This window comes from Halichoeres trimaculatus, unplaced genomic scaffold, assembly GCF_033239565.1.
Source record: "Halichoeres trimaculatus isolate MK-OKI-2021-1 unplaced genomic scaffold, fHalTri1.1 fHalTri1_scaffold_24, whole genome shotgun sequence".
Lineage (NCBI taxonomy): Eukaryota > Metazoa > Chordata > Actinopteri > Labriformes > Labridae > Halichoeres > Halichoeres trimaculatus.
In genome coordinates, this window is record NW_027437202.1 from 3,898,691 (window position 1) to 3,918,116 (window position 19,426).

General features: G+C 44.8%; 4 protein-coding genes across 6 annotated transcripts; 2 read left to right on the plus strand and 2 right to left on the minus strand.

The window, feature by feature from the left end:
* Positions 1-210: 210 nt before the first annotated feature.
* LOC141785919 (uncharacterized) lies at positions 211-5,477 on the plus strand. Its single transcript, XM_074664538.1, has 2 exons — positions 211-273; positions 2,571-5,477. Exon 2 carries the CDS (start codon positions 2,635-2,637, stop codon positions 5,194-5,196), a length of 2,562 nt encoding a protein of 853 aa, XP_074520639.1. The 5' UTR covers positions 211-273; positions 2,571-2,634; the 3' UTR covers positions 5,197-5,477.
* Positions 5,478-5,959: 482 nt separating this feature from the next.
* hpxb (hemopexin b) lies at positions 5,960-8,940 on the plus strand. Its single transcript, XM_074664544.1, has 10 exons — positions 5,960-6,094; positions 6,707-6,732; positions 6,825-6,914; positions 7,005-7,162; positions 7,245-7,398; positions 7,598-7,810; positions 7,905-7,997; positions 8,073-8,203; positions 8,290-8,437; positions 8,510-8,940. The coding sequence occupies exons 1-10, from the start codon at positions 6,030-6,032 to the stop codon at positions 8,734-8,736; spliced, it is 1,305 nt and encodes a 434-aa protein (XP_074520645.1). The 5' UTR covers positions 5,960-6,029; the 3' UTR covers positions 8,737-8,940.
* A 3,395-nt stretch (positions 8,941-12,335) lies between these two features.
* LOC141785922 (gap junction alpha-3 protein-like) lies at positions 12,336-13,937 on the minus strand. Of its 2 annotated transcripts, XM_074664547.1 has the most exons (4): positions 13,869-13,937; positions 13,246-13,793; positions 12,887-13,167; positions 12,336-12,814 (listed from the first exon to the last, which is right to left on the minus strand). In XM_074664547.1, exons 1-4 carry the CDS (start codon positions 13,935-13,937, stop codon positions 12,336-12,338), a joined length of 1,377 nt encoding a protein of 458 aa, XP_074520648.1. The 2 variants fall into 2 exon arrangements, with proteins under 2 accessions (XP_074520648.1, XP_074520646.1); XM_074664545.1 differs by having other exon boundaries at positions 12,336-13,167.
* A 2,907-nt stretch (positions 13,938-16,844) lies between these two features.
* Positions 16,845-19,362, minus strand: LOC141785938 (gap junction beta-6 protein-like). Of its 2 annotated transcripts, none has more exons than XM_074664563.1 (7): positions 19,093-19,362; positions 18,910-18,966; positions 18,156-18,327; positions 17,931-18,083; positions 17,702-17,850; positions 17,406-17,612; positions 16,845-17,264 (listed from the first exon to the last, which is right to left on the minus strand). In XM_074664563.1, the coding sequence occupies exons 3-7, from the start codon at positions 18,324-18,326 to the stop codon at positions 17,180-17,182; spliced, it is 765 nt and encodes a 254-aa protein (XP_074520664.1). In that variant the 5' UTR covers position 18,327; positions 18,910-18,966; positions 19,093-19,362; the 3' UTR covers positions 16,845-17,179. The 2 variants fall into 2 exon arrangements, with proteins under 2 accessions (XP_074520664.1, XP_074520665.1); XM_074664564.1 differs by having other exon boundaries at positions 17,377-17,612; positions 19,093-19,358.
* Between the last annotated feature and the right edge of the window lie 64 nt (positions 19,363-19,426).

Below are 19,426 nucleotides of genomic sequence, written 5' to 3' on the forward strand. Positions count from 1 at the left end.
CTCAGCTCCCAAATAACTACAAAGTGATCTCCACACAAAGTTTGCTAAGTTTTCTTAATGCTATCGCATGAAATGTTCAAGCCTTCAAATATCATTTTATGTATCTACAAACAATGAGAAACTTCTGGAGTGATCCGTGCAGAATGCACAGACGACAAAGAGGGAGGGGATAGAGGGGAGACGGGGGTGTGACACAGCAAGGTGAGAGGAGGAAAAAGCTGCGGGACAGAGAGGCGAGAGCAGCAGAGGAGGACGCACACACCTGGAATCCAGGTAGGACATCTTTCACTCTTCAAATGCTTCTTTTCTGCCTTTTACTTTCGAGTTATACATTTAGCATCTCTACTTCTGCCAAAAAAAGTAATTGTTCAGGGCCAACAGATTTCCCACATCAACCGCGAGAAAAACATTTCATTCAGCATTTCAAAGAGGCCTTCACCTGTGCGCTTCACGCTCCGTAACTTGCACTGAAAGCCTCCATTGTTTAGTTTGGATACGCTGGAATGCTCCTGAACATCCTGCATAATCTTCTCAATTATGAATGGTATCATTTCTTCTATAGTCTCAGCACCTCAGCGAAGGCCGTCCGGTAACTTAGCAACTGGTGCCTCTCATTCATCATTGAAGCGGGAGGGGAACATGAGAAGACCCACTGGCCTCGCTCCGGGAGAGTGACAGGGATTTGTTTCTGACGCGTTACCGAAATTCCGACTCCCAAACAGATCGATTGCTTTTCATCTGGTGTGTGCACCAAATTCCCATCATTTTTCAAATCCTGCAACCAAATTACAACTTTCTCTGAACAGCTTCATCAACACAGATAGGATCTACAACATCTTTCCAAAACATGGGAAACAGATCTTATCAACTGGCACTCTTAGGTCACATGTTTCCAGGGGGACTCTTGAGTGAATGCGCAGGAGTAAAGTGACACCTCTGCCTTTTATCTTCCCTTCAAGGGGGTCAAGCCTCTGAAAGTAGGCCTACGCAGTTAAATCATACATGCTTGTGAACACAGCCTGATTTTTTTCCTTTGCATTGTCACAAACACTGGGTTCAGGGAGAGATCTGACCTCTGTGTGGTGGAATCTCACATACCTGGTGCTGCCGATGAAAGACGTGGTTCAGTTTCAATGCCTCGGGCTGATAAGAGCTGCTGTTTCCACCAGACGTGACAATGAGGGTCTGTGCTGTATCGGAAGCTGCTGTTTGAAACATCCAAAGTTGCCTGATGAGTGATATCAAGAAAGGTGACGTCAAAGTGAGCTTACTGAGCATTAACTAGGCATACAGAGACTATTCCACATTCATAAACGTACACAAATGTCGTTGCAAACCCTGATAAGCAATTCTGGGCTGTTATTATTGTTGATGGGCTGCTGCCAATAACACTGAAATCTGATTACAGCCCTGACCTCAAGGAAAACAGGACAGTGGACACCTGAGAGCGCTTTGGAGTCTCGTGAGAAACTGAATATTGTGCCTGATAGATAAAGTTGCAACAAAACAGGATCCTGTGTCCCAGTTTTCAACAAGAGAAATGTACACAAGTCCTCTCTGGGGTTAGGGAGTCAATTTGTGGGTCGACTTGAATCCTCAGAGAGGCCTGTGGAGTGGGTCTGTGCAACAAAGTTGTTGTTTAAGGGGAAATAATGTTCTAGCAAAGCACGTCATCATACGTAAATGCATTGAACTCACTGAAAAGTGCTCACTTATGACTATGTGTTAAATTATTATGACTGTATAAAGTCAAAATGCAGCAAACTACAAATAAATACACCAAAGATAATGATATTCTATCATTAATTTGCTTGACAGACCGCCTCCTGGATGCTACACTGCGCGTGCGCACAAATATCAACACACTGAACTAGCTTAACTCGTATTAGCAGCTCGCGCGGTTGTTTACCTCAACATGCGCAGTTAATTTATAAAATTTGAAGCATAACGCAGTAAAACACACAAAACAACACATGACTCATGTTTTCGTAAAAAAATAAACGTTTACTCACATTTCACTTCAATGTCGTATCACCGCAAAAACGTTAGCCAATAGGCACCACAGCCGTACGTCATCAGTGCGCTTTCACGCTTTGCTACTAGAGGGCGCTGTTGCCGCGTTGACCAGTCGAAACAGACGTCATATCTGGCTCGCGCTGAAATTGTAAACACACAATTAATTATTACTAATAAGTCTTTCTGCGTGATAAAAACATATTCAAAGTTTTGTTTACCCAACCAAGAGCGTGGAATACATTCTAACACGCTAGTCTATGCAATGTTGTGTAAATTATGTTCAGTTATATTCAATATTCCTACATCAAAAGCAATATTGACTCTTACCAGGTCGCAGACTTTATCTTTGGGTTCATTAAGTGGGATTTTTTTGTCCAGTATTTTAATCTAGGGTGACCATACATCCTCTTTTGCTTGGACATGTCCCCCTTTGTGGTTGTAAAATTATGTCCAGGGGATTTCCTCTTCTGGATTTCAGAATATGACCATTCTGTCCAATCTAGATTTCTAATACAAAGAATACATCTTATTTTATTTTCTCTTTGTCTCTACAGGAACACTTTGGAAAAATAGCTTTACCTAATCTGCTGAGTGAGCTTGCCAGATCATCCATCGGCAATGTTGATGCGGTCCCATTCAGAAAGAAGAGCCCGTCTGGGGCTCACAGCCCTGCTGACACACAGCACACCAAAACTAAGAGATGTAACCTCCCCACCTCCCCTATCATTCACTCCACGGGAGTCTATATTTTCTCCCATAACCCTTACTTCGCCTCCCCCCTGGGTAGCTCAGGCCCTCTCCAACTTGGAGCAAGGAGAACAAGAACTACAGATCCTCAGGGAGCGACAGCAGACTGAAGTAGAGGAAGTGAGCCGCGAGTTGGACAACGCTGTGATTGAAGCGCAGAGAGAGGAGCGGCGCCTTCTTGAGAAAGTAGAGCAGGACCACAGAGAAGCTCAGCGGCATCTGAGTCAGCTGAAGAGGGAGAACGCAGCTGCAGCGCGGGTTGTTCAGTCACTTGTTGATCAGCAGCTTAGAAAAGTTGGGCAACTAAAGGAGCAGATACAAAGATGGGGTAGTACTGCAGGTGGAGCCAACAAAAATCAGCTCCAAAGAGGAGTGGCAGAAGTTACCCAACCTTGGGAGATCTCTCTAACACTTAAAAGGGTCAGTTTCCTACCAAGCCCTGGTTCCAAGACCTTAAGCTTGGGGGAAGTCAGTGTTCATGAGCAATGTATGACCTACCCTATCGGTGTCTGTGGAGTTCAAGGACAAAAGTGTGCCCTGCATTCAGGGGATAGAGCATTCTCCAACATCACCCCTCTTGAAATTCGAAAAGAGCCCCAACCGAACAGGGCCGGGCAGAGGAACAGTCCAGATGAAAACACCAAGGCAAACAGCGGTAACACAAGAGTTGTTCGGAAACTTCGTCTGTCAAGCTCCACTGAAAATGAGGACGACCCTAAGTCACCCACTTTAAAATCCCCTATTCCAAGATATCGTGGTGTTTCTGAGTCATCCCAGGATGAGGAAGTTGAGTCAGTTTGCTCAGACACTCATGGGCAAGACCTTTTTCTTGCAATCCCACCAGTCTCCAGTCAAGGAGAATCCGAAGGTGACGAATGTGATGGCAGACAAAATTTAACAAAGAAGCGCTCCTCACTGAAGGGCAAGAAGAGGCAAAAGGCCCTTGTCTTGGTCTCAAGTGAAGAACCATCCTGCCCTCCTGAAGAAACTGGTCAAAAAAGCAGAGAAGTATCACTGTCTCCAAAGATAAGACGCAAGGGTTCACTCTCCAGGAAAAGTCCACTTTTATCCAAGAAAAGGACTTCACATGAGTCCTCGATGGACAGTGGAAGCCCCCCATCCCCAGTGGAAAGTGAAGAATCCTGTTATACCTATACTGTGAATACTCCAAGCAATGGGTCCCTCAAACAAGAGCACTGCCGCTCAGTGTCCACTGCCGACCTCTCAGGTAATCTCCGCCCTCTGATTAATGAGGACAAGGGAGAGGGTAAAGGATTAAGGAAGGTCAACAGAATGCGTCTCGCCTCCGAGCCGTCACCACCTGAACAAAGCCAAGGAAATGGCACAGAACTGGACATGAACACCGTGAGTTCTAATGAGCAACAACCAAGATACCAGACCCAACCTGAACAGGGTTTAAACCCAGTAGGCAGATCCCTTTCCATGTCAGCCATTGAGGGAGACAAACCATACCAAGTCAAGGAGTTCCAGCAATACAACAAAGAAAAGAAGGAAGGAGGTGTTCCAGCTTTGAGGGAGCTGGAAGAAGACGGTGCTTCAACTGCTCTTGACTCTGCATATCTGGTCAAACAGTTTGGGAAACAAGGATCAGGCCGCACTGACTTTAACCTACCCAGTGGTGTCCATGCTACCGTTAAAGGTCAGCTTTTTGTGGTGGATTGTGGAAATGCGCGCATTCAGGTGACTGATCTCCAGAAAAATGTTGTACAGCAAGTGTCACCCTCAGGAACAGAAAGATCCTCCCGCATCTGCAACTACTTTGACGTAGCTGTGAATTCAAAGGGTCTCATCGCTCTGACCTGTGCTGCTGAGCGGGCTGTCCTGGTGTTCAGCCGCCATGGACGCCTCTTGCAAACATTTGGAGGCACAATGATTGGTTCAACTAATGAAGAGCTGGATGCTCCCAGAGGGGTGACTGTTACTCGTCTGGATGAATTCTTGGTTGCTGATATCAAGCGTGGGACTCTTACTTCTCTGAAGCTGGACCCAAAATCTGGTGCTAGATTGGAACGCACAGTTGTCACTGGGTACCATAGACCCTATCTAGTGGCAGCGTGTCTCACCACTGGGCTAATGGCAGTATCAGAACGAGGAAATGAGACTGGGCGTGTGCCATGCATCCGAGTCCTGGAGCCAGGCTGGAATACGATCAGGATCCTTGGGGTGTGTTCTGGACTGGGGCCTGTGTTGACGTGCCCATGGGGTCTGTGCATTGACAGCGATGGAGACGTCCTGGTGGCTGATTGGGGAAAGCAGCACCATCGTGTTCTTCTCTACCCCTCCAAAGGAGTTGGCTGGGCGGTGGTGACCGATAACCTGAATAGCCCACGGGGGCTGGCACTGCTTCCTGATGGCCACATGGTGGTGTCAGACAGCATGAACCACTGTGTTAAGATCTACCGTTACAAGTGAATACCTAATCTGTGTTTCATATACAGCCTCTACCTCCTATCTGATTTACTTTGATGATACTATACTTAGATTTGAAGATTGCTAACAAGTTTTATCCCCCTTTCATCAAAGTTAGAAACTGTGAAGTAAATCTAGAGATTGACTAAAGTTTTTTCTTTATCTTTCATATTAGACGTAGATTAAACTCAAAATTTTCTTTTAGTTCTTTATAGGTTGGCATTAGTGTGGGATGGGCCAGTTGATTCTTGTATTGAAAATGATTAAACTTTGATTTAATCTCATGGTACATTGTAAATTGTTTTAAACTGATGTCAATACTTTGTGATTTCTAGGCAAATGTAATCGTAGACTAGTATGTCACAACACCAAACCTGGGGTCGAAGGGCACTTTCTAATTCTGATGAACATGCAGTCATTAAACCCTATTACAAACAAGTTAAATGTTAACCAAAGAGATGAAAGATTCCACTTGAAAACTGTTTTGAAAGCAAAGTAAAGCTTTGACTTTTTACAAGTTCAAACAAGATGTTTGATCTACAACAAATACGAACAAAGCTCTCCCTGCACTTGACCTTACAGAACACAAAGGCATCACCAGATAATCTGGAGTTACTCTGGTCACGACTCAGCCTCTTTTGCAACAACTAAAATTCCGACTCCCCGTCAGTGCAAACACGTGCAAAAACACACCGTGTCCTGACATGTCCATCCACACACACACACAGACACACACACGATTTAGTATAAAAGCACAGGGTCAGCTCAAGCACTGCCACAGCTCTGCTCCACAGCCGGACTCCACTTCAAGAAGGGTTTCATCAGGACAGCACAGCATGGAGCTCTTCACGAAAACTCTGTTTCTGTGCGCAGCACTTGCCCTGACTCTTGCTGCACCTGCGTAAGTATCGAACCTTTCACTCTAAACAAATTTTAACACTGAAATGTCTCATAAATTTGTTTTTCTTGCAGGTTCTTGGGTGCATTTTCATTTATTTTGTCTTTTTTCCTTTATTTTTTTTTCTCAAAGAATGGTAAAATCCAAAGAAGCAAAAAAAAAACTACATTTGATTTGGTAATTTGCTTCACTTTAACAACAAACAAGCATTGAGTCTTGAAACAGGGCTGCAAAACATCAGAAAATTGGTGCAAACCATTCCACTGACCCTAAAACTGTATGCACATGAGGCATTAAGTGTTATCCTAAATATCGTTGGTTTTGTTGCATAATTTGCCCTCAAATCTGAAGAATTATCTTTTGTGAACTCTTTCCTTTGTTTGTTTTTAGTTTCACCTACGCAGTGAAAGAGTACACATGACTCGTTTCATAACTTCTATTTGTTGGTTCACAAAGTTCACCAGATAGATCAATTGAGCAAACATAAGCGTCCAATTCATCATATTTCTTCAGTGCTGAGTCGCCAGTTAACCCCTGATGAGCATGACTCGGGTGTTTTAAGGGTGAAGTGTAATGTGTGTGCAGAAGAATCACTCCTTTCTTTATCATCTACAGGCCGCCACAAGATGCAGCGGCAGAAGGTTGGTGTTAAACACATGAAGAAGTATTTTTCCTACACAATACATCTAATGAAACAGATTTAATGTGTGTTTGATTCACCTCTTGATCACAGATGTCGACCACTCTCTTCCAAACCGCTGTGATGGTATCGAGTTTGATGCAGTCACTCCTGATGAGAAAGGAATCACTTTCTTCTTCAAAGGTAGGGATTTCTATCAAAAAAATAAAAGCCGTCCACATTATTTTTTTAACAGTTTATATTTGATGTAGGGTTGTAATTTATACTCTTCAGGTCCCTACTTGTGGAAAGGTTTCCATGGCCCAGCCCAGCTCTCCAACGAGTCCTTCAAGGAGCTGGATGACCTCCATCACATCGGCCACGTCGACGCCGCCTTCCGCATGCACGACCCTGACAACACCGACGACCACGATCACATTTATTTCTTCCTGGTATGATTCACGAGATTCTGCTGAGTTTAGCTCCTGTAGAAATAAAAAAAAAACACACATCTTATTCTGACATCATTTCCAGGATGATAAAGTGTTCAGTTATTATAACCACTCTCTGGAGGACGGGTATCCCAAAGAGATCCAAGAGGACTTCCCAGGTGTCCCTAGTCATCTGGATGCTGCTGTGGAGTGTCCCAAAGGAGAGTGTGGGGACGACTCAGTCCTGTTCTTTAAGGGTAACTCCCACTTTAAGAAAATTAATGCTAATAAAGTGTTTAATATTGTTTTAGTTAAAACAAATCATGAAATGGGAGGTCCATTAAATGTACAGGAAGTTTGCTAATTAGGCACTATGTCGCACTCTAGTGGAGGAATGAATGCACAGCAGGTTGAAATTCAGAGGTTACTTTTTAACTGTTGCCCTCTCATGTTCAGGACATGATGTGCACGTTTATGACATCACCACAAAGACAGTGAAGACAAAGTCATGGCCCCACCTGCCTGTCTGCACCTCCGCCTTCCGCTGGCTGGAGCACTACTATTGCTTCCATGGACACAACTTCACCAGATTCAACCCACTGAGCGGAGAAGTCAGCGCTTTATACCCGAAAGATGCCCGCGATTACTTCATGAGGTGCCCCAACTTTGGTGAGTCTGTCAGGAAGAGAAAATTAAACACAATATCAAAACACATCGATTTAATGGTAGAAAGACCTTTGAGTGCATGTGCTGTCCCATGAAGGTCATGGAGGTGATTACCAGGTCATCAAATGCAAAGATGTTAAACTGGACGCCATCACCGCTGACGACAGTGGCAAAACCTACTTCTTTGCAGGTAAAGTACAACAAAAACAAACATGTTGTATGAGTGTATGACTTGGGGGCTTACATGAAATCTGTTCAATCTTAGGCCCCATCTACATGCGTCTGGACACCAGTCGTGACGGCCTCCACGCCTTCCCAATCACCAGGACGTGGAAAGAGCTGACCACCAGTGTGGATGCTGTGTTCTCCTACTCAGACAAAATGTACATGATTACGGTAAGACTTTGACATTTCCAACTCTTCCTGCTGTGATCTGACACTCTGAGCTGAGTTAAAGTTCATTTTTAAACCCTTTCCTGCAGGGCGATCATGTTTACATCTACAAAGGAGGTGTTCACTACACCCTGATCGACGGTTACCCCAAAAGCCTGAAGGAGGAGCTCGGCATTGAAGGACACGTGGACGCTGCTTTCGTCTGCCCCAATGAACACACAGTTCACATAATCCAAGGTAAGGGAGCGCTGATTCATTTAAACTCATGGTGTTGTTGGAGATAAATTTCAAACACACGTCTTCCAACAGGTCAGAAGCTCCTTGATGTCGACCTAACCGCCACACCCAGAACCACAACCCAAGAAACGAACCTGCCTTTGTCAGATATCGATGCTGGTTTCTGTGGCCCACAGGGGATTGCTGTATTCAAGGGCTCTGAGTATTACAAGTATCAGAGTGCAATGTTGCTGGCTAGTAGCAGGATTGCCCCCAAACCCCATATTATAACCTCTGAAATGATGGGATGTGAGGATTAGGAGTCAAATATTAAAGTCTGATTGTAATGAGGTCATGCAAATGAATAGCATTAGCACCAAGCAGCAGCAGCTTCGCTCTCGATATTCATCTAATGATTTAGACTGCTGGAACGCAAGCTGGACACAGAGATAAAAGCTTTGCAGGATCGGAGTTTGTGCAGAAAGAAAGTTTTGTTGAACCAATAAAATTGCAAAACAGCAAAAGTAGAGTGTCTTTCTTCATTTCAGGATGAATACGTGAGTGATAAGTCATGCCAAAGTCTGGCCACAAGAGGTCCCACTGCACTTGTTTTAACAAAGCAGCAAACAAGCAGAAATTAGTGATCAGGGTTCACATTTGAAAGACCTCGAGCACCCACATCGAGATGCAGGTGTGAAGCTGTTCCCTGCTGGCTTCTGCGTTGACAAACTGCAGGTGGCCAAAGCTTTGAATCACTTATTCTCCCCTTTCTTTTACAACAAAGAGCTCAGATCAGAAATGCAGACCACTAGCTCAACACGGGAATGTCTCTTTCAGGTATCAGGGTCAGCCTTGTGGATAGGAGAGCCTTCAGACATTTCCAACACATCTCCAGAAGCTCGGACAAACTGAGAAGAATATTTCCCAGTTCTCTTTGATTCCCAACAAAATTTCCCCCACACAACTGATTGTATTTGTTAGCAATATAAATATACAGTGCACACTTTTCTGCTTATATTAGACCGTATAGACACGTACGCTGCAGCCTGCAAGAGTCCAGAGGTCGGGACGGCATTAGCAGCCATTCAAGGCCTTTTCACTCCCTGGAGAGGTTTTTGTTCAGCCACAATCCCTGGGACTTTGAGCAGGCATAAAGGAAGTGCTGGCCTCAGCATGGCTTAATGGGCGAGGCTGTGAGGACACACACACACAGACATGCACGCGCACATATACACACACAAAGATAGAGATGATGTTGGGATAAATGATTCAATCTTTTCCTGGAAGAGAAATGTTAAAGCAGACGTGGAAGAGGGTTGAATGTTGTTCTTGTCGCTCAGGCTTGATTCAGTCACTTTGGTTACCTGTGGGAAAAACAAGCAGAGGAATTAGTTGAATCAAGAATGTGCAATAAGAGCGAAGAAATCTATTATGAGGAGAATTAGAACGTGACATGGACACACCAACCCAGGAGTATTTAGTATGGTACAAAAAGTTTATTCAGTAACAGTTCTGTTAACATCTGAGGTAAATGAACATTTACATCAACATGTTCTTCAACAAAACGTTCAGACGCAAGGCACTTCTTTTATCGTCCATTTGACAACGGGGAGTAAACAAACGAGCTGTTCTTCATCTTTTTTTTTCTTTTTTTTTTTTTTTTTTTACACGTGACAGTCTGTATTCCTGCTGGAAAAAGGAGAGCCGTGAAATTCCCCCCATCACACAACAGAAGAAGTTTTCTATCCAGTTTGTTTCAAGGCACGTCCGTGGTGTGAGCCGGAGAAGTCTCTCAATCCATATCCAGGACAAAAAAACAGAACAAGCAGATTAATTTCTTCTCCATTCCAAGGCTAATCGGATAATGTTATTCCCATAAATAAACAAAAATATGTTAATACTCCTCATCAAGGACACCCTTTTCTTCTCTATTGATAATATCTTCATATCCTCATAACAGTGGTCTACAACTAACCAAATGTGCAAATCTTTATCTACATATCAAAAAGAACACTGTAGAACAACAAGGTTATGAGAACAAGTAAAGTGTACCTTGTTTTAACAATCTTTGGCCACAAAGTCTTGACTTTTTGTTTGATTGAGCTTGTGGTTGGAGCGATGGGAGGGGGAAACGTTCCCAAGAAGAGCTCTTGAGCTATGCACCATGTGTCGAGGCATCTTTGGCACAGATATCTTTGATTTGTTAAGAATCTTTGGTTTAAGTTTCGTTCTCCACAGCTGGTGTCTAAAAGCAGATGAAGCACTTCTGTTCTCTTAGGCACATGTAAACATCCACCATGAAGAAAGCAGCGTCCTAGCCTGATAAGCGCTTCACACGACGATCTTACTGCGGATTCCTCATCTTGTGTTTCTGCTCCCAACCACTCTCCTTTGCTGGCTCGCCACTAAAGTTCATATTACTTTGTTTTGCTTAGTTGGGGCAACAAATCTGAACTCATATTTGCTGTTTGTTTCTCCTTTTTGGCAGGAACTAAAGACGAAAACAGGAAAAACGACTCTGGACTTTGGTTAGGTGACAGAAATATAAAAGTCAACACATTTTTAGATCTCCTCTTTTTCTCTAAAAATCTAAAAAGCTACAGTTTCATCTACAGCTAGTCTAAAAAAATAACTTAGAGTCCTCCCATACGTAACAGCCAGGAGGAGCTTCACAGTTGTGTAACACACCGCAAACACAAGCATCAGAAAGAAGGTGTACTGAAGGTTTTTATACTCGGTTCAATCTGCAAAAACGTAAAAGGATGAAATGAAGAAGTTTTGGGTTTAGATCCTGAACGTCGATGAGTGGTAAACTGTGTCCGCACTTAGGAATTTGCAAATTGCAGCTTGAGCCTGAACTCACTTTTTAAAAGTAGCCAGCTCTGATAAGATCCTCTCACCAGTATTTACATATTTATACGCTTTTTATAGTTTACCCTGATGTAACTGCAGAGATGTCGATTTGTAAACAATGACACAGGATTAAGGCATCTAAACACACACACACACACACACACACACACACACACACACACACACACACACACACATAAACGCAGCCTGTGAAGCCTAAAGACTACGTCTCAGGGTGGGACTCAGCTGCTCCATCTTATCCGTCCCTCTCTTCATTGAAACTACAGGCTGGATGAGATCAGCACACACACACACACACACACACACACACACACACACAAAGACGACTCAACAAACAGACCGTCCAGCTCCGTCGTCACGTCACGAGAAAAAATGAAACTAAAGAAATAAAAGTGCAAACCTCTCCCCGGATGTCTCCCAGCGAAGAATTAAAAGAGAAATAAAAATATTGCTGCTACGCTTCCAAAACCTGTGAGTCCATTCGTCATCATCATCATCATCATCATCATCATCATCGTTCTCACCTCTCTTTGTGTATCTATGCTCGCTATGCATGTTGTAAGTGTGTGTAAACATATAAGTGTGTATGGTCATGAGCTTGACTCATGAAACAGCGCACAGGTTTTAACTTGAGCTGAAAGAAAGAGGATGGCCAGAGCGCTGAGTGGCAGCTTTGAAAAATGTGTTAGAAGTTGAAGTTTTTCACATTTGTTGCCAGGGGTAAAGTAGGAGCTCTTCTAGCTTTGCTGCACGATTCAAGATTACCACCAGGAGTGTGTCCAGACGTCTTTGACATGAAGTGTGTGTGCATTAACCCTACAAAGTCACATTTGTTTTTACTGTTTCTGTCACCACTAATCCAGTCTGCTTTAGCATCAAAGATGTGATATTCCAATACCGACTACTGCTGCGGAGATTTCAGTATTTTGAGTTTCAACATGGCGCTATCACTCTAATCTGGCCACACTCTTCCTTTCCTTGCTCTTGCTCACAGTGTAAGTTGTCTACCTGTGCATGTGTGAGTGTGTGAGAGTGTGTGTTTTAGCTACACTGCCAGGTCATCCGGGCGAGCCCTGATGCCGCCGATCTTGCTGGCCCGGCTCGGCTTCCGGATGTCTATCACCGGGACAGCGGGAGGTTGATGCATCTCCGCCCTGGTGATGATGGTGAAGTCGTCATGCGGGAGCTTGTAAGGCGCACTCGGGATGATACTGTCCTCCTCAGGCGAGAGGGACGAAAGAGGGGTACGGAGAGGGAGCGTGGGGAACAGGGCGTGTTCTTCCCCAGGTGGAAGCGATGGGAATGTCTCCTCCTGAGGGGAGGAGGAGGCAGAGGTGGGAGGAGAGGGGAGAGGAGGGGGGAAGGATGAAGGGGAGTACTTTCCGTTCAGACTCTGGAGCTCTCGTTCCATGTTGCTCCAGTTCTGATCTATGGCCTGCTCGTGGCTTTCGACGCTTGCTTTGTCTCCGCTGTGATAGAAAGACGTTGGCGAGGCCTCCATTAGGTAGTCATCAGGGTGGAAATCTTCCATCTTGAGTCGAGCTTGCGTGGAGTCAGGATCAAAAGGTACCACCACCGGTGAAGCCTCTATTGGACCGTATGCTCCTCCTTCAGAATCTCCACCCCTCATGACGTTGACGCTGGCGTACATCGGCAAACACTCGAGCGCGGACCCAGAGGTGTGCTCTGGAATTGTGTCGGCGTCCCCTAGCTTATCTACACCCAGGAGGAGAGACTCACCGTCTGGTACGAACTCATTGGTGACCCCTTGTTTGACCTTTTTCCAGCCCAGGTGGTAGATCTCCAGGAGGTTCAGGACCAGAGAGACGCAGGCAACAACCAGCATGAAGATGATGAAGATCGTCTTTTCAGTGGGCCTGGGAAGACAGACAACGTTTGAAATACATACATTTGTGTGGAAATTAAAAACACGTGATAGAATCCAACTTTCTGACCTGGAGATGAAGCAGTCCACAGTGTTGGGGCAAGGCCAGCGACCACATTTATACAGGGGCCTCAGGTGGAAACCGTAGAGGAAGTACTGTCCCAGGATGAAGCCCACTTCAAACAGAGTCTTGAAGATTATGTTAAAGATGTACGTCCTCAACAACGCCCCGCGGATCCTGATCTTCCCGTGCTCATCCCGAATCGGCGGCTTCTCCTTCTTCCCGCCCCCTCCTCCATCATTGTGATAGAGAGGGTCGTGGTCCTCTTGGTGGCGCCCGGCCTTCCTGAGCTCGTCCTCCCTCTCCCTCCTCTTCTCCTCCATGCGGACAATGTGCAGCACGTGGCCCAGGTAGATGAGCGTGGGCGTGGAAACAAAGATGATCTGCAGCACCCAGAAGCGGATGTGGGAGATGGGGAAGGCCTCGTCGTAGCAGACATTCTCGCAACCGGGCTGCTGCGTGTTACAGGTGAAGTCGGACTGCTCGTCGCCCCAAACCTCCTCGGCTGCTGCGCCCAGCACCAGGATGCGGAAGATGAAGAGGACTGTCAGCCAAACCTGGCAGACAAAGGAAGGATGGTTACATACCCAGGTGTGCAAGAAGACGGTATCTGAGATGTGACGATCGCTCACTTTTCCGATCACAGTGGAGTGTTCTTGAGCATTCTCCAGCAGCCGCCCTAGAAAGCTCCAGTCACCCATGCTTTTCTTGATTTTCTAGCCTGGGAAGCCACAGAGCGTGATGTGAGTCTTGGGTAATTTTGTCGCTTTAGGTTTGTAGAAAAGGGGAAACAAACTTACTAAAATGTTGTTGTATTAACAGTGATAAATCCATCGACCAGAGATCAGGAGAAAAACAATACCTGTGGAGAGAAGAACAAAGGGGTGAATCATCTAATGCTGATTGGACGACAGTTTGCACCTCACAACCAAACAAAACCAAACACTGATGGCAGAGGCAACACCAATCAGTAATCCAATTCCCACACCCCTGGCACAGCCATCGGGGGCAGTTTGGGGTTACGTTTCTCGCCCAAGGACACCCCAAGGTGTTCCCAGGTCAAATGAGACACCACCCACACCCAACACTCCATGAACCTCACGGTCAAATATGACGATCGCTTTCAATGCACGGGAATAAGTTAGCTGCTTTAATTCATCCACATACATTTGCTTGCAGACATTTACGTATTTGTCTGCACTTGTGTGTGTGAGTGTGTGTGTGTGTGTGTGCTGCAGAGCTGGCTGGCCGGTGGACAAAGGCCGGCCATCTGTGGGAAGTGAATGAGCGGATAACAGGTTGTCCTGGTTGAATGCTGGACTCATCACATCACAGGAATGCTGAGGAGGGCAAATGTTTGCCTGGGATCGACTGATATGTACCCACCAGCAGACACACACACACACACACACACTCACTGTACAGTAGCTACATTAACATACACGACCCCTGTATATCTCAGCCGCTGATGCAAAGAAGTGACTTTTTTATCGTCTGTAAGGAAGGTCGACGAAAGGCCTCCTTCTGCTTCACCCTTTCAGAATAAAAACACTTTCTTAACACTTTCAAAATGCAACTTAACAAATGTTTTCGTACATCTCAACAGAGTCAAACCAGCTCATGTGGGGAGCTTTTTTCAGATACGACTTTTAAAAAAGGGAAAATTTTAACCCAAGCACCAAAATGAGTGGGAGCATTACTATAACCGTGCAGTGATACACTTACAGTGGCATGTGTACATATACATGATGTGTTGACGTGATGAAATACCATCTGTCACAACACACAATGGAGAAGCTGCTAGATGGACATTGTCCAGGCTGGCAGTGTGCTTTTGATGGATCAGAGGTCTTTGTGCTCCAGCAGCCCAAACAGTTAACTCTTGGCCTGCCGTTTGCACCCTGAAAGCCTCTGTGAGGTATGCAGACGGTGGAGACGGTTATGTTTGTGATCGAAATTCTGTTTCAATGTAAATATTATGTATCTGTCAGATTATGAGCAGCTGGTTGATTCATCAGATGAGGCTGATGAGATGAAGGCACGGGTCATTGAGTGCAGCAGGGGTGGTGTGCAAAGAAAATGTGTAAATTTTGCAAAAAGTGCACGCTGCACGTAAATTATCCTGGTGGAACATGTGTAAAACAAAATATCAAAAATTAGAGATGATCTAATCCTGAGTCAATCTGCGCTTTTTTGTCAGATTATTGATTTAATCTGATAACCACCTGAGAGTATAAACATCAACTGTTGTAAACTAAGCATGATTAGCAGCACATAGACAAAATGCAAGCAATCTAGCATGGCTACTAATCTTTTAAACGAGACATTGGCAACAGTGGAGGAAGCTGCTGAAGCTGAAGCAAAGGGAGGAGTGTTGTATAATGACAAATTCTGATTTGTGGTTTAATTCTGTAACTTAAGTTACACAAAGTTTTTGAATGTTTCTGTATATAATTTAGATTTTAAAGCTGCAGACAGTTTTGCTAAAGAAGGGCTAATCCCAGAACTACAAGTTGAAACTTTCAGGATGTAGCATCACTTTATCTTTGTATAACCAGAGGATAATCTTTAATACTACTAGGGTAAAGTGGCTGAACACACTTTGCACAGACTCAGCTCCCCATCATCAATTCATGCCATATTTCTGGCTTCCTGTCTCCCTTCTTTCCCACAGGGGAAGTGAACGCAGCGTGAGAGGTGCTGATAATCCAGCAGGTGGAAAGATGATAATCCCTCCTCTTCCCTCCCACTTCAGCCAACACACATCACTCCAGCATCCACCTGCTTACCGCTCTCCTCTGGACGCCTTCTCCCTCCCAGCAGCGCGCTCCTTCCTGTCCTCACTTATTCCTTCTTTTACCCCCCACGGGTGGGCTCGAGGCGTCCTAACCAAAAGAGTAGGCGAGATTAGTGGGAGAGGAGGGGGGAGGGAGAGACAGAGAGTGAGAATTAGAGAGTAACACAGAGAGGGGGAGAGAGAGGGAGTAGAAAAGATGTGAGGCTTGTCTAGTCTAAAAAAAAAAGGGCGCGTGTGGATGCTGTCCGGCGAAGGCGAAGCGCAGCGGCTGCGTCCCGCGTGGCCAAGGCCATCCGCCACTGTCACACATCAGTGTCCCCGTGCATGAGGCGCACGAGGGGGGTGGTGGTGGGAGGTATGCGATTGTATGCGAGCGCGTGCGTGTGTATATGGCGAGGCAGAGGCAGGGGCGACTCCATCTCTGACGGTATAAAACAAGTCAAAACTTTAGAAACACGAAGAAACTTTTCACAAAGTAAACACAAACTTTTACTTTAATCACATTTCTTACTTTTATCAATGTTTACCAAACTAAATTGAGATGTGAGTGGGTGTTTCGTGGGATTACACCGTAAAAGAAGTAAAAGCCAAAGCATCGGTTGCTCATATTTGTCCTACATCTTATTTGAGTCTTTAAATGAGTATGAAACATCTAAATGTTTCCTCCTTTGTCAAAATCTTGAATAAATACATGTATACAGGAGAATTAAGGATCCACAGACTTGTTGCAGGTTGTTGCAGTTACTCATAACCACCACCAGAGGTCGCCAGAGATCACAGAACAGCTCAAAACAAAAGCAGAAGATGAGTCTTTTATTGATGTTGAAGTAAATCAATGAACCCATGAAGAAAGTCAACATATCTGTGCTGCTTTTAGTTAGCATGCCTTATGCTATGTCCTTGAGTTTCTACTTAGCACCTATTTTCTGCCATGTTAGGATATAAAAATGTGTTACCAAACACTGTGAAGTTGTAGTTGACACTGATTTCATTCTCTCCACCTCAGGCATCATAGAAAATACTCAGTTGTATTTACACATTTATATTACAGGGTGTACTTAAGAGAATTCACAGGTGAACCACTTGTAAATACGCAGCTTTAAAGTGTTTTTTAAGTCTCTCAAAAGTCTTTCCTCTCTTGCTTCGTCAGGTTGATACAAGTAACTTCTGGTTATTCCTCTCTCTGTTGGATTTCCTGCAGGTTTTCCTCCTTTTTCGACCTCTAAGGTGCCTGGAGAAAGAAAAAAGGAACATAATGTCTCTAACTTTTACAGCTCAGAGTTTTGAAACAACAGATGTTAATGTTGCTCAAATTGACAAGTTATGGGATAAGGAATCATCACCTGACTGTCTGACTGATTAATACGTCTACCTAGTGACAGCTTTGGCGACTATATAGGCGAGTTCAGCCATGTTTAGGACCATGCAGATAGAGGAGGCAGTGGCCATGAAGACGGTGAAGATGGTTTTCTCCGTAGGACGAGAGATGAAGCAGTCCACCAGGTTGGGACACGGCCACTGGTCGCACTGCACCAGCCGCGGCATGTGGAAACCATCGTACACAACGTATAAGGCGTACCTGGAGGAGCAAATGTTGATTGTTTATGTTGATGTTAATGCAGATTAGCTTTAAGGCTTACAAGAGCAAAATCAAAATGTGGATCTTACATAAAGCCTCCTTCAAAAAGAAGCCTGAAGACCAGACTGCAGGCATACGTCCACCAGAGAGCGCCAGCTATGGGGAGACGCCGCCTCTTCAGGGTCTCTAACTCTTCCTCCTGGCCTTTGCTACCAAGAAACCCAGCTTTGCCAGAAGCCTGTCACAACAATAGAGAGCATGAAGACATGGCCACGCAGCATACGAAGTAATGACATACAAATCAAACAGCGAACACACCTGCAGGAGCCTCTTCTTGTCTTTGTGGTTCCTATAGGCCACGTACATCGCGACCAGGAGCGTCGGTGTGGACACAAAGAGAAGCTGAAGGCACCAAAGACGGATGTGGGAGACGGGGAAGAACTGGTCGTAGCAGACGTTTTCGCAGCCAGGCTGAAACAAGCACATAGATTGTTCAAATGACGTAGACCCCTCCCCCTGTGTACACCTGTCTGGATGTCTCACCTGTAGAGTGTTACAGGTGAAGTCAGACTGCTCATCTCCCCAGACGCTCTCCGCAGCAACAACCAGCACCATGACCCTGAAAATGAAGAGCACCGAGAGCCAGATTTTCCCCAAGCTGGTGGAGTGACGGTTAGCTCCGACTAGCTGTGTGTACAGAGCGGGCCAAGACATCCTGCAGAGAGAGGCAGAGATGGGTTATCTAGTCCTCTTTGGGAGTTAAAACCATGTTTGATTGTTTGGTTTGAGTTACACATCTGGCAGAGACACAGATGGACATTCAGGCTGGGAGAAGGGAGGCAGTGGCAGCAGATGAAAGCAGAGAGCGGCGAGGAAACAAAAGGGAAGTTTGACAGAAGAAGAGGATGAAAAGGAATGAAACTGAGAGGAGGAGGACGGAAGGACCAGCGCCAAAATTCATGTGAACTAATGACCCTCTGTGCCCACTGTGGACTGTACTGTGCCGAACCCACTCAACTAAAAACACACTGAGCACACTGTACACACCCACACTACTACAGTCCTCACTTAGCCTCACCATTCATGTTTAATGACTGATAGATGCAACAATTAGCCGATGTTTATTCTAAAGTGATGCTAAAAACATGACATTTTCAGTTGTGAAATATTTCCTCAAAAAGTTGAAAATTTCAAAATAAGATAAACATAAATATGTTTAGTGCCGGTAAAGACTTTTCTAGAAAGCATCAGGTATTAGAGAGAACATTTAGCATCAAATTGATTAATAATATCTTACCTTGGGTCCAGAGAGTCAGCTTGTTTGTAAGAAAATATTCCACATGGTCCTTTTCAGCTTGTAAACAAGCAAATACATAAGTTAGTTGACAAGCAGATCAAACTAATGTAAAGAATTTTTATATCCAAAATGAATAAGAAAAAACAAAATCAGGATCTAAAACACCAAATAAAAAACACCAACCTGCAGCTCCTGCTTCCTTTGCATGAAGGAATAGATGTGCCTCCAGTGTCGAGCCAGCCGAGCGAACACGAGACGACTTCCAGGGACGGCTTTCAAAATAAAATGTCACAATGGCAAAGCTGCTGCGTAGTTTTGTTGAGCGGAGGTGCAAAAAATCAAAATGTACTCACTCCTTGTGAACCAACTCAGAGATTTTGGAATAAAATCCAGTCATATACAATCTTTAAACATAGATCAAGAAGGCATTAATGAATTCTATTCTGAAATGAAGCTCTCGAACCAAAGCAAAGATTAATTTTGTGACATACGGTTACAAATTTACAGGTCACTCATG

What these genes read in the sequence shown, in the direction of transcription:
- LOC141785938 (XM_074664563.1), bottom strand. Translation starts at nt 18,326, where the DNA reads ATGTCTTGGCCCGCTCTGTACACACAGCTAGTCGGAGCTAACCGTCAC. An exon ending in TCACCTGTAACACTCTACAG is followed by an intron (nt 18,084 to 18,155) that starts GTGAGACATCCA and finishes TGCTTGTTTCAG; the next exon opens with CCTGGCTGCGAAAACGTCTG. An exon ending in ACAAGAAGAGGCTCCTGCAG is followed by an intron (nt 17,851 to 17,930) that starts GTGTGTTCGCTG and finishes TTGTTGTGACAG; the next exon opens with GCTTCTGGCAAAGCTGGGTT.
- LOC141785919 (XM_074664538.1), top strand. Translation starts at nt 2,635, where the DNA reads ATGTTGATGCGGTCCCATTCAGAAAGAAGAGCCCGTCTGGGGCTCACA.
- LOC141785922 (XM_074664545.1), bottom strand. Translation starts at nt 13,937, where the DNA reads ATGGGTGACTGGAGCTTTCTAGGGCGGCTGCTGGAGAATGCTCAAGAA. An exon ending in ACTCCACTGTGATCGGAAAA is followed by an intron (nt 13,794 to 13,868) that starts GTGAGCGATCGT and finishes TTTGTCTGCCAG; the next exon opens with GTTTGGCTGACAGTCCTCTT. An exon ending in GTGGACTGCTTCATCTCCAG is followed by an intron (nt 13,168 to 13,245) that starts GTCAGAAAGTTG and finishes CTGTCTTCCCAG; the next exon opens with GCCCACTGAAAAGACGATCT.
- hpxb (XM_074664544.1), top strand. Translation starts at nt 6,030, where the DNA reads ATGGAGCTCTTCACGAAAACTCTGTTTCTGTGCGCAGCACTTGCCCTG. An exon ending in ACAAGATGCAGCGGCAGAAG is followed by an intron (nt 6,733 to 6,824) that starts GTTGGTGTTAAA and finishes TCTTGATCACAG; the next exon opens with ATGTCGACCACTCTCTTCCA. An exon ending in ATCACATTTATTTCTTCCTG is followed by an intron (nt 7,163 to 7,244) that starts GTATGATTCACG and finishes CATCATTTCCAG; the next exon opens with GATGATAAAGTGTTCAGTTA.